At 36.2% G+C, this 12894-nt stretch overlaps 1 protein-coding gene across 1 annotated transcript; it reads right to left on the reverse strand.

Annotated features, from left to right (window-relative positions):
- Positions 1 to 394: 394 nt before the first annotated feature.
- Positions 395 to 12005, reverse strand: LOC111913701 (GDSL esterase/lipase At1g28610). The gene is made up of 5 exons (XM_023909416.3): positions 11663 to 12005; positions 10922 to 11149; positions 10593 to 10741; positions 10224 to 10500; positions 395 to 1058 (listed from the first exon to the last, which is right to left on the reverse strand). Exons 1-5 carry the CDS (start codon positions 11922 to 11924, stop codon positions 787 to 789), a joined length of 1188 nt encoding a protein of 395 aa, XP_023765184.1. The 5' UTR covers positions 11925 to 12005; the 3' UTR covers positions 395 to 786.
- Positions 12006 to 12894: the final 889 nt, after the last annotated feature.

Genomic DNA, 12894 nt, shown 5'->3' on the forward strand with positions numbered 1-12894 from the left:
CACACACACACATACACACAGACACACACACACACACATATATGTATATATATATATATACATATATATAAATAGATTTTTTTTTAAAACGTTTAAAATTATGACACACAGTGTGTGTCGTAAATGCGTGTCAAAAGGTTACAACACGCAAATGTGTGTCCTCTTCCTTTATGTCAGGGGCTTCCTTGATACACATTGTGTGTCATCTATGCACGTCGTAAATGCATGTTGTAAGCTTATGTTACGTAAATGTGTTTCGTCTTCCTTTATGACAGAGCCTTCCTTGACACACATTTGCGTGTTGTATGTGGGTTTTATGACACACAGTGCATGACCTTAAAGGGTATTGTGCAGTAATGGCATCATGAAGAGCCCTTTAGAACCATGGCAGAAATACATTCAAAATCTTTTATAAACCAAACATTATTGTAAACATAATGAATTTTAATTATGTTCAAAATATTATGCAAACACACAATACCATTTGAGTCTTTATAAGTCTAAATCCATCTAACTCCAAATGGTTTGATAGATTACATATCCCACAAAGAGAATCTAGCAATCCAAACGTACCCTTAAAACAATTTATTATTTCTCAGTGAATGATGCAATGACCATTGAACTCCATAACCATTTATTCCTTATAATACATTAATTGCACCCCCTTCACGTTTCCTCTAAATGTGGATTGTAGATGCCATGTCCTTATTATTTATTTTAACTATATATTGCATTTTTTTCTAGCAAATGCACATCTCCCTTTTCGACTCCAGTTCTAAGAGGTCTCTATTGCAATTGTGAACCCGATAACCCAACTCCGTCTTTGAATGTTGACGAAGGACACAACAAATTAAATTGGGGTGTAGTATATGGGCCTTGAAATAAACTTTTGAAAAGTATTAGGTATGCTGCTTCTGTAAAGTGTATTCCATCCCAGTAAGCATACATATTGGGATCAACACACGTAGTCGCAAATTCATATCCACATTTCGCCAAGGGATTATAATTATACGGACCTCCTCCACCACAACATGACTTCAGAACCATTTCTATGAATCCTGCAATATTTTGAATTCCATCAGAAGAAGAAAACCAAGACCTAAATTAACAAGTAATAAGGTAATCTTGTAGCAGTAAAAATATTTTGGTTGTTCCAATATTTAAACATCAGATCTAATTTTTGGAATTTTGGACCTGAACAACTAGACTCCCATCGATGCAAAAGAAAGTGATTTGAGTTTATAACATATTGTGTACAAGTTTAGTGATAGGGAAGTAGTAATTAAAATCCATATTCAATTAACTTAGATCATTCATGAAAAATTAAATGAACTAGAGCTAAGAAATCTAACACAAGTCTAAAGATGGATACCCTTTCATATATCTTGTATGGTGACCTAACGTTGATTGAAAAAAATAAATAAATTAAAAACCAACAAGAATAGGGGTAGAAAGAGAAGAAAGAGAAACAAGCCTAGTGGATTAGCGTTCAAGAAAGATAGAAAAAAAAAGAAGGGGGAACTTGATGAATTAGTATTGTTTCTTGGTTCATAGAACGATGGTTTGGCTCTCAAAGTGACTCAAAGATCGTTCGAATCAACAAAATAAATAAGGCCAATGACAAAGTAAACTCATTAGTCCCATCTATGGATAACTGTGAAATATCAATTTATGATGTAGATGCAGAAGTTAAAAGAATAATTGAAATTAGTACCGAAGAACGTTTCACTGTGTGTAGTAATGAAAATGATATATTAGAAATTATGAAATTTCACCTTGTAATTCCAAATCGGAAACTAGGTGGTCTATTTTCAATTTAAACCTTCTGTTATTCCACAAGGTCGAGGGTATAATGAAAGAATTCTTCCTAGCAATAAAAAGCATATGGGTACATAAGAATAAATAGTTATCTTATCAATATATATGCTCCACAAGCTTGATATGATAAGAAATTATTGTGGGGAGAAATTAGTAGGCTAATTGAGAGTAACAAGGAAGGTTGATGGATAATATTCAACGATTTACAGATGTTAGAAAAGACAATGAAAGGATATGCTAATTTTTTTCCCCTACGAGTGTATGCTACTTTGATAAATTCATAAAAAAAATATTGTTTTGTAGATCTGAATATGAAAGGAAGGGCTTTAGAAGAATGTCAATTGATGGAGCTAAATTAAGCAAGATAGACAAAGTCTTTGTTTCATGATTTTTTTTAGAATTCCTGCATGTGTAATCCACTTCCATGAAACTATTCTACCAGATCATTTTCGATCCCGATCATCATGTTCACAGATTGATAAGGTAGATTTTAGTCCTAATTATTTTAATAATATTAACTATTGGTTAACAGATAATGATTTAGTTGTGGTGGTTTCAAATAGATGGTTTATTAGGTAGATGGATCCCACTTCCTAATCTCATTTCGACATCGTCTCAGAAAAATTAAAAAACCTAAAGAATCATATTCGTGCTTGGATATTGAAAGTCAAACAAAATCAGGTAGCAGAAATGAAGTTATCGAATATGATGGATGAGATTCCGAATGGTGTCGAGTGAAATAAAATAAGAAATGAATTGACTGGAGAGAAATCTTCACCATATCAAAATCGCATAAATAAGGAGGAATTCAGTTGGTTTGACTTGAAATGAAAGGAGAGGTGAAATAAGGGTCAAGGGGGACAAATACTTGGATTTTTTCCATACAATTAGAAACAAAAATAAAAGGATTAATAGCCTTCACAACCTTACCATTAACAAAAGTTGCATTGTTGATCTGTCAGTTAAGGTGGCCGTGTTTAAGTTATTTAAGTCCAATAAATTTTCAAGACCTAGATTTTTAGTAGTAAACTTAGGAAATTCTCAATATCATAAGTTACGACTCTAGAAAAGTTATTATCAGTTGACGAAGTCAAGAAGTCAGTACTAGGGTATATTATAGATATATCACGTGGCCCGATGGCTTCTCCTTTTCTTCTTAAAAGCGTTAGTCACTATTAATCCATTGGAAAAGGATCTATCTCATCAAGGTAATGATATCCTTTTAGCAGTTACTCACTTTGAAAGGCAATCATTCATTAACAAAGGATCTACCTCATCATTCATCACCTTAGTCTCGAAGGTTGATGAACTATTAATTCTTAGTGAGTAAATATAGACCAACTTATCTTATTGGTTGTGTCTATAAAATCATAACGAATGTCTCATCCGAGAGACTTAAAGTGGTCTTAGGTTTGGAGTGTAACACCCTGTTTCGAGTTGATTCTTAATTCGGGGTTGTGGACCGAAATTCGATCATGTAAAGGCTTTTAGGTTTTGAAGAATTAAACTTTAGACCTCATTGAAGGTTTTTAATGTTGGGTGTGAGATCTAAGCCCTTGATTTGTGTGCTAGAACTGAAGGGTAGAAAAGGGAAAAGTTATATGATAGGTTTCTTGCATGGATAAGGGTTTCAGTTCGACATGTGTTTAGACAAACGTAATTAAATACAATTTTGGGCTCTTTAATACATTTTCTGTGCATATAAACAACGCCGAAAACAGAGTTGAAACGATGAAGTTATGGATGTTTGAAGTTGAGGTAGAAGATGGGAGTTTTACCCTACGCGGGGCGTAAGGTAGGTACGCATGGCGTAGTGGCTAATGAAGGGGCACATTTTTAATAAGCTACACATGGGTGTAGCTGCGACTGAGAAAAACCCCAATTCTAAGGTTTTGATTCGTATTTAAGGACTCTAATACCTTGAGGTCCTTCTTATCATCAATATACACCCTCTTAAGCATCTAACTCGAAACCCTAATCCCCTACATCAAATCTTGAGCCTTTTTATATGTTTTGGTGCATTTTGGAAAAAGGAGAAGTCCAAGATTGTTGATTGTTGAAGCTCAAGCTTGTAGATCCAGAGCCTACATTTCTTTTCTTAACTCCTAAAGGTATAATGCTTGAATCTTATGTTAAATCACATTAGCTTCCTAGTTTTCATGCTTATTGTCCCATGATTTTGGTTCTTGAGAGTATGAGCTACTCCGGACCTTAGGGTTGGTGTTTTCTGAAGTTTCTAAGGTTCATATGTCATAAAAATGGCATCTTAGTTGCTACCTTTCATCAATGCAAGAGTTTTTGTAAGTTAGAAGGTGTTAGGAAACTATATATTGGATTTGAGTTCTATTTAGCCATTCAAAGGCATAAAGTTAAGAACTTTATCACTCTAGACCTTTATTAGGACCATATCTGAGCAATAGATGGATGCTCTTTATGGATTAAGAGCTAAAAATGGAAATGGCTTGACTGTGTGCTATGTAGAGCATACTCTAAGTATTCATGTCATGGCTTTACGCATGGCGTAGATTGGTTATGCAAGGTGTAAGTTAACTGAGCATTAACCGTTGACTTTTTGATTAGTTTGACCTTTGGTCAACTTTGAAGGGTTGAGGACTTAGAAGGGCAAATTGGTTATTTTTCCCAAATGGGGATTAGTCTTTGTATTTGGACCTATCATGTGGGGTATTACCTTAATTACTAATTAGGGTTTGGTTTTGAATATGTTTAATGGGAGTGACTTTAGCACCAATAGCTCGTGTGTGATATCCATCTGTTTACCGATCGAGGTGAGTCTCTTCACTGTACTTATGGGTCGAAGGTACCAATGTCGGCCCACTGGATTGTGATAGGTTTGATGCTAACTATCTGTGTGACCTTGCATGTTTATGATGGGCTGGACCCATTTTGCTTGTTGGTTGGGGCCCGTTATGTATGTTGGGTGGGGCCCGATTATATTTTGGGCTTGACTGTGTGCTATGTAGAGCATACTCTAAGTATTCATGTCGTGGCTCTACGCATGGAGTAGATTGGTTACGTAGGGTGTAAGTTGATTGAGCATTGAACGTTGACTTTTTGATCAGTTTGACCTTTGGTCAACTATGAAGGGTTGAGGACTTAAAGGGCAAACTGGTTATTTTTACTAAATGGGGATTAGTCTTCGTATTTGGACCAATCATGTGGGGTATTACCTTAATTACTAATTAGGGTTTGGTTTTGAATATGTTTAATGGGAATGAATTTAGCACCAACAACTCGTGTGTGAGATCCATCCATTTACCGATCGAGGTGAGTCTCTTCACTGTAATTATAGGACGAAGGCACCAATGTCGGCCCACTGGATTGTAATAGGTTTCATGCTAACTATCTGTGTGACCTTGCATGTGTATGATGGGCTGGACCCATTTTGCTTGTTGGTTGGGGCCTGTTATGTATGTTGGGTGGGGTCCGATTATATGTTGGGCGGTGTCAGAGATTATGTTTGGTATGGGGTATTTTGAGGAACTCACTAAGCTTTGTGCTTACGGTTTTATATGCATGGTTTCAGGTACTTCCGATTCCAAGGGGAAGATATCGACATGATTGTACCACATACACTAGTGTTCCACATGATTTGACTTGTTTTGCACTTTGATGATTATTTGACATATTTTTATACTTTGATGGGATTTCTAATTGAATGAATGGTTGTTTTTTGTTGATTTAAAGAAAAAAATCACTTAGAATTTTTGGAACCTTACAAGTTTGTATTAGAACCTTGGTTTGAGGGATTCGGGCACACTTTCGAGTATGTCTGAACTCAAGCCGAGGAATTGGAAATTTTTTTGAATGAAATAAAATTTTCGAAAAATATTTCTACAAAGAAAAGGGGTGTGATGCGTGCAATCATTCAAGCTCAAGTAAATATTTCCCAAAATACCAATACATGTGTTATGTTTATTATTCTACTATGAGTATATGAGAATTGCATGCTAGATCAGGGCTAAGGTTCTGCTCAGGATTGCATGATAGAATAGTAGGAGATATGCCTTCATATGCTTGTTGATTGAGCTTATAGAACTGCATGCTAGTATGGATTTTAGATGTTTGATAGAATGATATGTTTAGTGGTGCCCTAGTTTCGATTACTCGATGCTTGAATGTTGCTCGCATTATGCTTTGTGGGACTTATATTGATGTGAGTTAATTATTACAAGAATATGTTAAGTTACATGCTACAAATATTAAATAATCGCAGAGTTATTGATTTGGTCCTATTGCGTAGCTCTCGTCTAAGTCTAGCCGTTGTAGGGTTGAGTCTTTTTGTCGAAGGATTATCTTAGCTTTATTGCATGTAGTTGTTTTCATGAAATAGTTAGTTGAGATTAGTAGTTGTTTTTCAACAGTTAATGGAAAGGTAAGATAGGAATCCTAGGAGAGCCTAGGAAGTACTTTAGTGTGATTGGCATGTTGTTTAGCGGGGTACTGGGAGTATCGGTATGAAAAGGTAACTTAGAGGATTCAAGATGATTATCGAGGAAAGTATGGATAGGCGTGGAAGGTAGTATTAAGCTCAAACTACTGAAAAGCATAGGTCACACACTCAAATTGGGGAAAGTCATGATGATTCCGAGGAACTTCTGGAGTGTGAACGTCTTTGTGTGTAATGATTGTTTGTATATTGTGTTTCAATATGGTGATGACACAAGGTGGGGAAGAAGGTTCATGATCTGGTTCCGGTTCGGGCTCTGGTACCAAAGCAATTGATGAGGGATTACACGATTTCATCGCGTCAAAGATTATGCGAGGTATCCTTCATGTGACCTAGTGATGTTCGAGACGATCCAGGAAGGGATCATTAAGATCATGGAGGAGCGCTTTCGATTCTATCGAGCCAAGATGTCTGCCGAGCAGTATGGAGCCCGTACACTCACGTTCAAGGATTTCCTAGGATGTGGGGCACCAGAGTTCTTCGAGGGTGAAAAACCCCCCATTGCTGCCAGGCAGTGGATAGAGAACATGGGGTCATTCGATAAGCATACGTTTCAGATCTGATGTTTGCTGGTGGATTGGACTCCAAGCTTGAGTCATGGCCTCATTGTCCTTTGTTTTGACCTAGTTAGTGGTCAAGTCATGCAATGGACATGCATGACTAAAAAGTTAAGATTTTTATGGTCCTTTGGATTATGAAAAACCTTCTGGAAAGTTGGAGTTAATGGGTTAATGGATTAAAGACTCAAACCATTAGGATTATGTTTCAGACTGTGGTCACGTCGTGATCAGGAGAGTGTCACGACATGACGATGGAGGATCCCGTGATTATCTTGTCCTGATACGTTTGTGAGATGAACAAGGAAGGTTCACTTCGTGGTGCGTTCTCACGACCTGACCAAGGTTTGGTCATGACATGAGGTTCAGTTGTTAGTATTGGTGGTTGTTGACTTTGACTATGACCATTGACTTTCGGCATTGGTTGAGTTTTAGTCAAACTAAGCATTTTGGAGGGTAGACTTAGAGGGTACTCTTTATTGTTGTTAGGTGCCGTGTAGGATCAGTCTTTTCCAGGAGAGAGTTGTGGTGTTTAGGCGCTACTTGTGAGGTGAATCTTCTCACTATACTTGCATATGCGGTAGTATATGCATGTTAACTAGTTGGGTATTCTTTATTGATTTCTATTATATGTGAACTAGTTTTCTGATAACTTTTGGACTGTTGTGAGTCCATGGGACGGCTGATAATCCCTAGAGTTGCTGATAACCCGTGAGGTGTGCTGTTAACCCACAGGGCATGTCGTTAGCCCACTGGGACCACTGATAGTCCCCAAAGTTGTTGTTAACCCTTAGTTGATTATTATGTTGTGTTGTATGAGATATTGTGGAGAACTCAATAAAATTTGTGCTTATATTTGTGGATTAAATATTTTGCATGTACTTATCGGATTGCAAACACGAGACTATACACATACACCTGCAGATTTATGATTTGAGATTCCGTATTGTCTTCTTATTAACTCTAATTTATGAATAATGGTTTATGAAAAAATGGGTTGCCTTGAATGTAACTTTTCTAAAATGGATGTTTTATTATTTTTAATAATGAAAAATTTAGCATGGGATCTTGGATGTTTCAATAGGAACGAAGACTAGGTTTTTGTCTAGTATCGGGGATCCGATATTTTTAGTTAAATCAGCCATTGCCCTGATTTTTGTGAAGATCTTGTGGCCCAAATATCTCTAATGGACACATTACACAATTTATTATCCACCATAGCTTCTGCATCCTTATTGACTTGAAACAAGCCTTATAGATTCACCCATATCTTTAACAGTGATGCTGATCGTCAAATCATCGGCGATAGGTTTTGAAAGACCGTACCAGAGTTTCACAATAGCATCAATCTTCTTCCATTCTACATCAGTTGGCTTAAGCATGGTGTTGTCCGCATGGGTTAGTACATCAAAACTACAGTGTGCTGAAAATTGTTTTTTCCGACCATCAAAGTTGAATCGATCTAAGTCCAGGATCAAGGGTATATGAGTTTTGATATTGGTAATACCAAACACCTTGTTTGGAAGAGAAGACGAATAAGTCCACCCAAGGATAGTGGGCGGAGGTGGAGCAGGTGGTGCCGCCTTGAGTAAGAAAGGAAGTTGTCGAGAAAGAAGGGAAAATGAGGATTTTTAGGAGAAGATACGAGCTCTGATACCTTGTTTCAAAGGTTCACTCTCATTGCTGATATTAGAGATTACAAGAGAAATATGTAACAAAATACAACATATTGTAGGGCCATTTATATAAGGATTGTGAACACAACTACAACTAGTGCGGTATATGTGAAAAACCAGCCTTTGCAGATCCATTTCCAAGAGTCTTTGCAAATGAAGCTAATAGTGATTGTCTGGTGACCCAAAGACTAAAATAATATAATGAGGGGGTAGAATTCTTATGGGAGGGGGTTCAACAAATGGTGGGCTGGAAGGACCAATGAGGAATTCGATAATCTGCTTGACATTTGCATAAATTTAAGGCTATCTCGACACGGTTGGATCGTAAAGGCATATGAAATGATGTGATTTTTCGTGGTTGTTGTGCAAATTGGAAGTGGAATAACCTGATCCGTGGAAAAATTAATGTCTTGATCTAGAGAACTCTTAAAAAAGGACTTCCTACTATTGTCAATTTGAAATTGACGTATAACTTGATGATCATAGTTGCCCTTTGTGTATGAATGAAGAAGAAGGAAGGAGCATGCACTAGTAAAACGTTTGGTGGCAAAATTATATGTGGGCATAGGTGTCAAATTGTTGGGGTTAATTTCCTTCCGGCTAATGTGGATTCGTTCGATTATATTTTCAACGTCTCAACAATTGTAAGTGGTTATCACTTTAAGGTAGTGCGTAGTTCATCTATTTGGGAATGTAAAAGGATTGATTCTTCGTGTCATAGGACACACATTCATTATTTGGAAAATGGTTCGTGGTGGATTGGATGCATGGGAACTCATAGAATTTGTTTAGGTTTTGGGGTGCAATCTTAATTGTTAGATCAAAGGGTACGTGTTGGTGTGATTGAGATATTTTTCACGTTAAAAAGGTGTTTTGTTTGTGTTTGGAAGATTTTGAAAATTGGGAAAAGTTGCTGTTGTGTATATTCCTTTACGTGAACAAGATTGGTTGAATATACTTCATGGCTTACGGGAGTAGAGTCTCAAATTGGATAAAAAGTTTCTTTACGTCAACAAGATTTTGGGTTATCATGGGTACGCCGATCACTAGATTGGGCATCATGATGCACGAAACAGGGGGGAGACTGGATTCTGGCAACAAGAAAAGGTTTGGTGTAGTGTATTTGTATTCCTATTGGACTGTTTAACTGTTAGGATAATTAATCGTTTATTTATCGGGTCACGGGTACCGGGTACGGGTCGGTATCAGTTTTCTAGATGGAGTTTACGTTAACATATCCACAAATAATAAACGTTGAAAATAAGAAAGGTTTATATGTTCAAAGGGAGACCGATTCTTGAGGGGTTTCATCCCCATATGTGCTTTGCTTTAGGAGTAAGTTTCAAAACGTGGGTATCTTTTTTTTTTTTTATTATTTAAATAGATAACATAGCTAGAGTAGTAGAGTTGTAGTAGTAGCTTTCTTTCATTTGCTACCTGTTTTGTTTCATTATTATAATAGAAGTATCTTTTAGCTCCTTTACCCTCTATAAAATTCATAACTCTTTATTCATAACAGAAGAGTGAGAGCTATAGTTTTGATCAAATTCACAGACATATATTTGTGAGTTTATATTAATCATATTTTGAGGCATTAAATCCAACATTAACTTCGTAGGTGGTGTGGTTTTGTAATTTTTGTTTTTGTTATTGGTTCGTTTTCCTTTTAATATAAATCTGGCCGTTCAAGAAATTAAAAAGTACCGAATTTATCTGGAGAACGGATAATCTGCATGGCAGCATTGTAGTAGTCAGCATAGATGATGATAACATTCGGATGAATCTCTCGAAGGTGGTTTAGTTTGGATTGCAGCAGTTCATTGTGGTATTCAGCAAGTGTATTGAACTTGATGAGGCAACCGGTTCTATTATCATACTCTTCTTCTTTTTCAAAAAAATGGCTTGTTAGGATCATACCAGAACACCCAATTGGAAAGGTTCCTGGAACAACCAGTGTTTGAGCTCCCATATTAATTAGTTCCTGTATTTAAAACTATTAGAGTCAACTCCAACAGAAAATCATAAACTAGAAAAAGAAATTTAAAATATAGTTTGAATGATTTGAGTAGTTACATTAACTGCTGAGATGATGGTATCAATAACAAGTGGAACGTATGAATTTAGCTCGTCGATTGGTTTATTACCAACTATTGGATTGTTGTAATCGGTTCCACCAATCTCTCCCATTAGGATCAGAGAACGCCCAATTAAGTTTCTACAGTCTGCCAACAATTATAATAAATACAAGTACTCACTAAAAACTGTGAATTGAATCTCAAAACTATAAACAAGAATCTTTGGTTTTTTAGAAAATATTATAATCCCAATATATAACAAATATTTTGCACACATATGGTTAGCACAACTGTATACAGTAGAAGCACATATGTATGTTTGATTACCTGAAGTGTTGTTGCAAATAAAAGGCAATGATTGTTTAAACCATCTCAATTGATCTCCTAAAGAAACATTTGCCGCCGCATTAACGGTCCCTCTTGCTTCATGAAACGATGTATCCAATGCTGTTGCAGCCACCACCGCGTAATTAACTCCTTGTCCAAATTCCACCACTTTGTCATCCTCCTTGTCATGCAGAAACGGTGGTATCAATGGCAACCCAAGACTCTCAGCTTCAAGAAGAAGAAAAGATCAAAATTTATTCACCTAGAACATGAACTACATAGTTTATTATATACTATTTACAAGATGTCAAATATCTAAATCCACCACTAGGATTGATACAAAGATAATGTTCCTCCAAGATGTAGGTCAATTTTTAAGGCACTCGTAGCATTACACATCTGGATTTGGCTTATCCAGACATGTATATGATATGAGGAACGTGGTCGGTGAAATGCTTTAGGTATTTGTCAATGCATGAACGAAATTTGATGTATGTATGCAATGGTACTGACAACTAGAATCTCATTTATCATATAAGACATCCATTAAACCATAAGTCAAATTGAATCCTCGATCAAACAAAACAACTCTAAGTTGAGTCTAATCCAGGACAAATAAATTTAACTACGTCCAATCAAATCTATCCGTTTACTGCAATATATAAGTTGTTCTAGCTAGGGCTCAACCATTACTAGTCACATTTAATAGCTATCACTTTCACACACACACACAGGAGTTACCTAGGAAATCGATGAGGAGGCGACCATTGGAGGCACGACCTGTGGGTTGATGAAAGAAGGTTTCTCCGTAAGGCCACCGAAGAGCCTCAACGTCTGTGTGGGTTATGGAGGCGATTTGTTTAATGTTTCCGGTGTCGGCCAGGGAGTCACCAAAGCTAAAGATGGACGTATAGCATCCATTCACATACATGCTAGTATTCCATAACACCTGCAAAATCATTAAGAAGATTGTAATGGACAAAGAAAATGTAGAAAACGCCATTAGAAGAATCTCCAAATATATATATTTTTTGTTTGAAAAGAAATAAGGTAACAAAATTGTGTGCCAAAGTTATAACATGGAGCTCCCATTATATAAATGAATCACTTATGTGGATAAATATAATGAAATGATAAATAGCATGTTATTCAATTAAATTGTTGGCATTTTAACATGTTTTTCATTTAATTAGAAAAACATTTATCGTTTGTTGGATTTTTAACATGTTAATCATTTTCTTGGTGAGACGGACAAAAAAAGGTCCTTTTTTCTACCTTTCTCTAGAAAAGTCGACGGACAAAAAAATGTCCTTTTTCTACCTTTCTCTAGAAAAGTCGTTTCTTCTCTTGTCTATTAGGGTCAATCTTTAAACAGTAAAGTGCAAAAATGGTAGGAATGGTTTATTTGACTAAACCGGTAAAAGGTTTAAAAATTGCAAATTTCGGTCATTTTGATAATGTTTTGTTGTAGATGAGGTCCTTATTCAAATTGAAATTAAGTGTCAGGGGCTAAGGTTACTTCAAATTGAAATTTCCTCTTTAATCAAGTTTGTAATGTTTTTAGAAATTATAATATTAGAAGAGACCCAAACATCCTCTTAAACTCTCCCCATAAGATTAATAGCCCCCTCCTCCTCTATGTCTATGTTTTTCGACAACCACCACTGATAATGTTTTGTTATGGATGAAGTCGTTATTCAAATTGAAATTAAGTATCAAGGGTCAAGAGTACTTCAAATTGAAATTACTTCATTAATCAAATTTTTAATGTTTTTTGAAATTAAAATATTAGAGGGGGGGTTGGAGACTACCCGAAGTCTCAACACACACAGTAACTCACATCACTATAACATCAAATAGATCCAGCTGGTCAACATATATATTCTACCACATAGGTAAGTATAGTGAGAAGACTCACCTCGCAAGAAAGACTCATAAAGCTCACACCCAAATTGCCACCCAAACTGCCGAAA

This window comes from Lactuca sativa, chromosome 8, assembly GCF_002870075.4.
Source record: "Lactuca sativa cultivar Salinas chromosome 8, Lsat_Salinas_v11, whole genome shotgun sequence".
Classification (NCBI taxonomy): Eukaryota; Viridiplantae; Streptophyta; class Magnoliopsida; order Asterales; family Asteraceae; genus Lactuca; species Lactuca sativa.

Bases quoted from the DNA above. Each gene is read 5' to 3' on its own strand.
- LOC111913701 (XM_023909416.3), bottom strand. From the start codon at position 11,924: ATGGCGTTTTCTACATTTTCTTTGTCCATTACAATCTTCTTAATGATT. The intron at 10,742-10,921 runs GTAATCAAACAT...AATTGTTGGCAG, and splicing joins TATTTGCAACAACACTTCAG to ACTGTAGAAACTTAATTGGG. The intron at 1,059-10,223 runs GTACTTTTTAAT...AAAATATTGCAG, and splicing joins CCGTTCTCCAGATAAATTCG to GATTCATAGAAATGGTTCTG.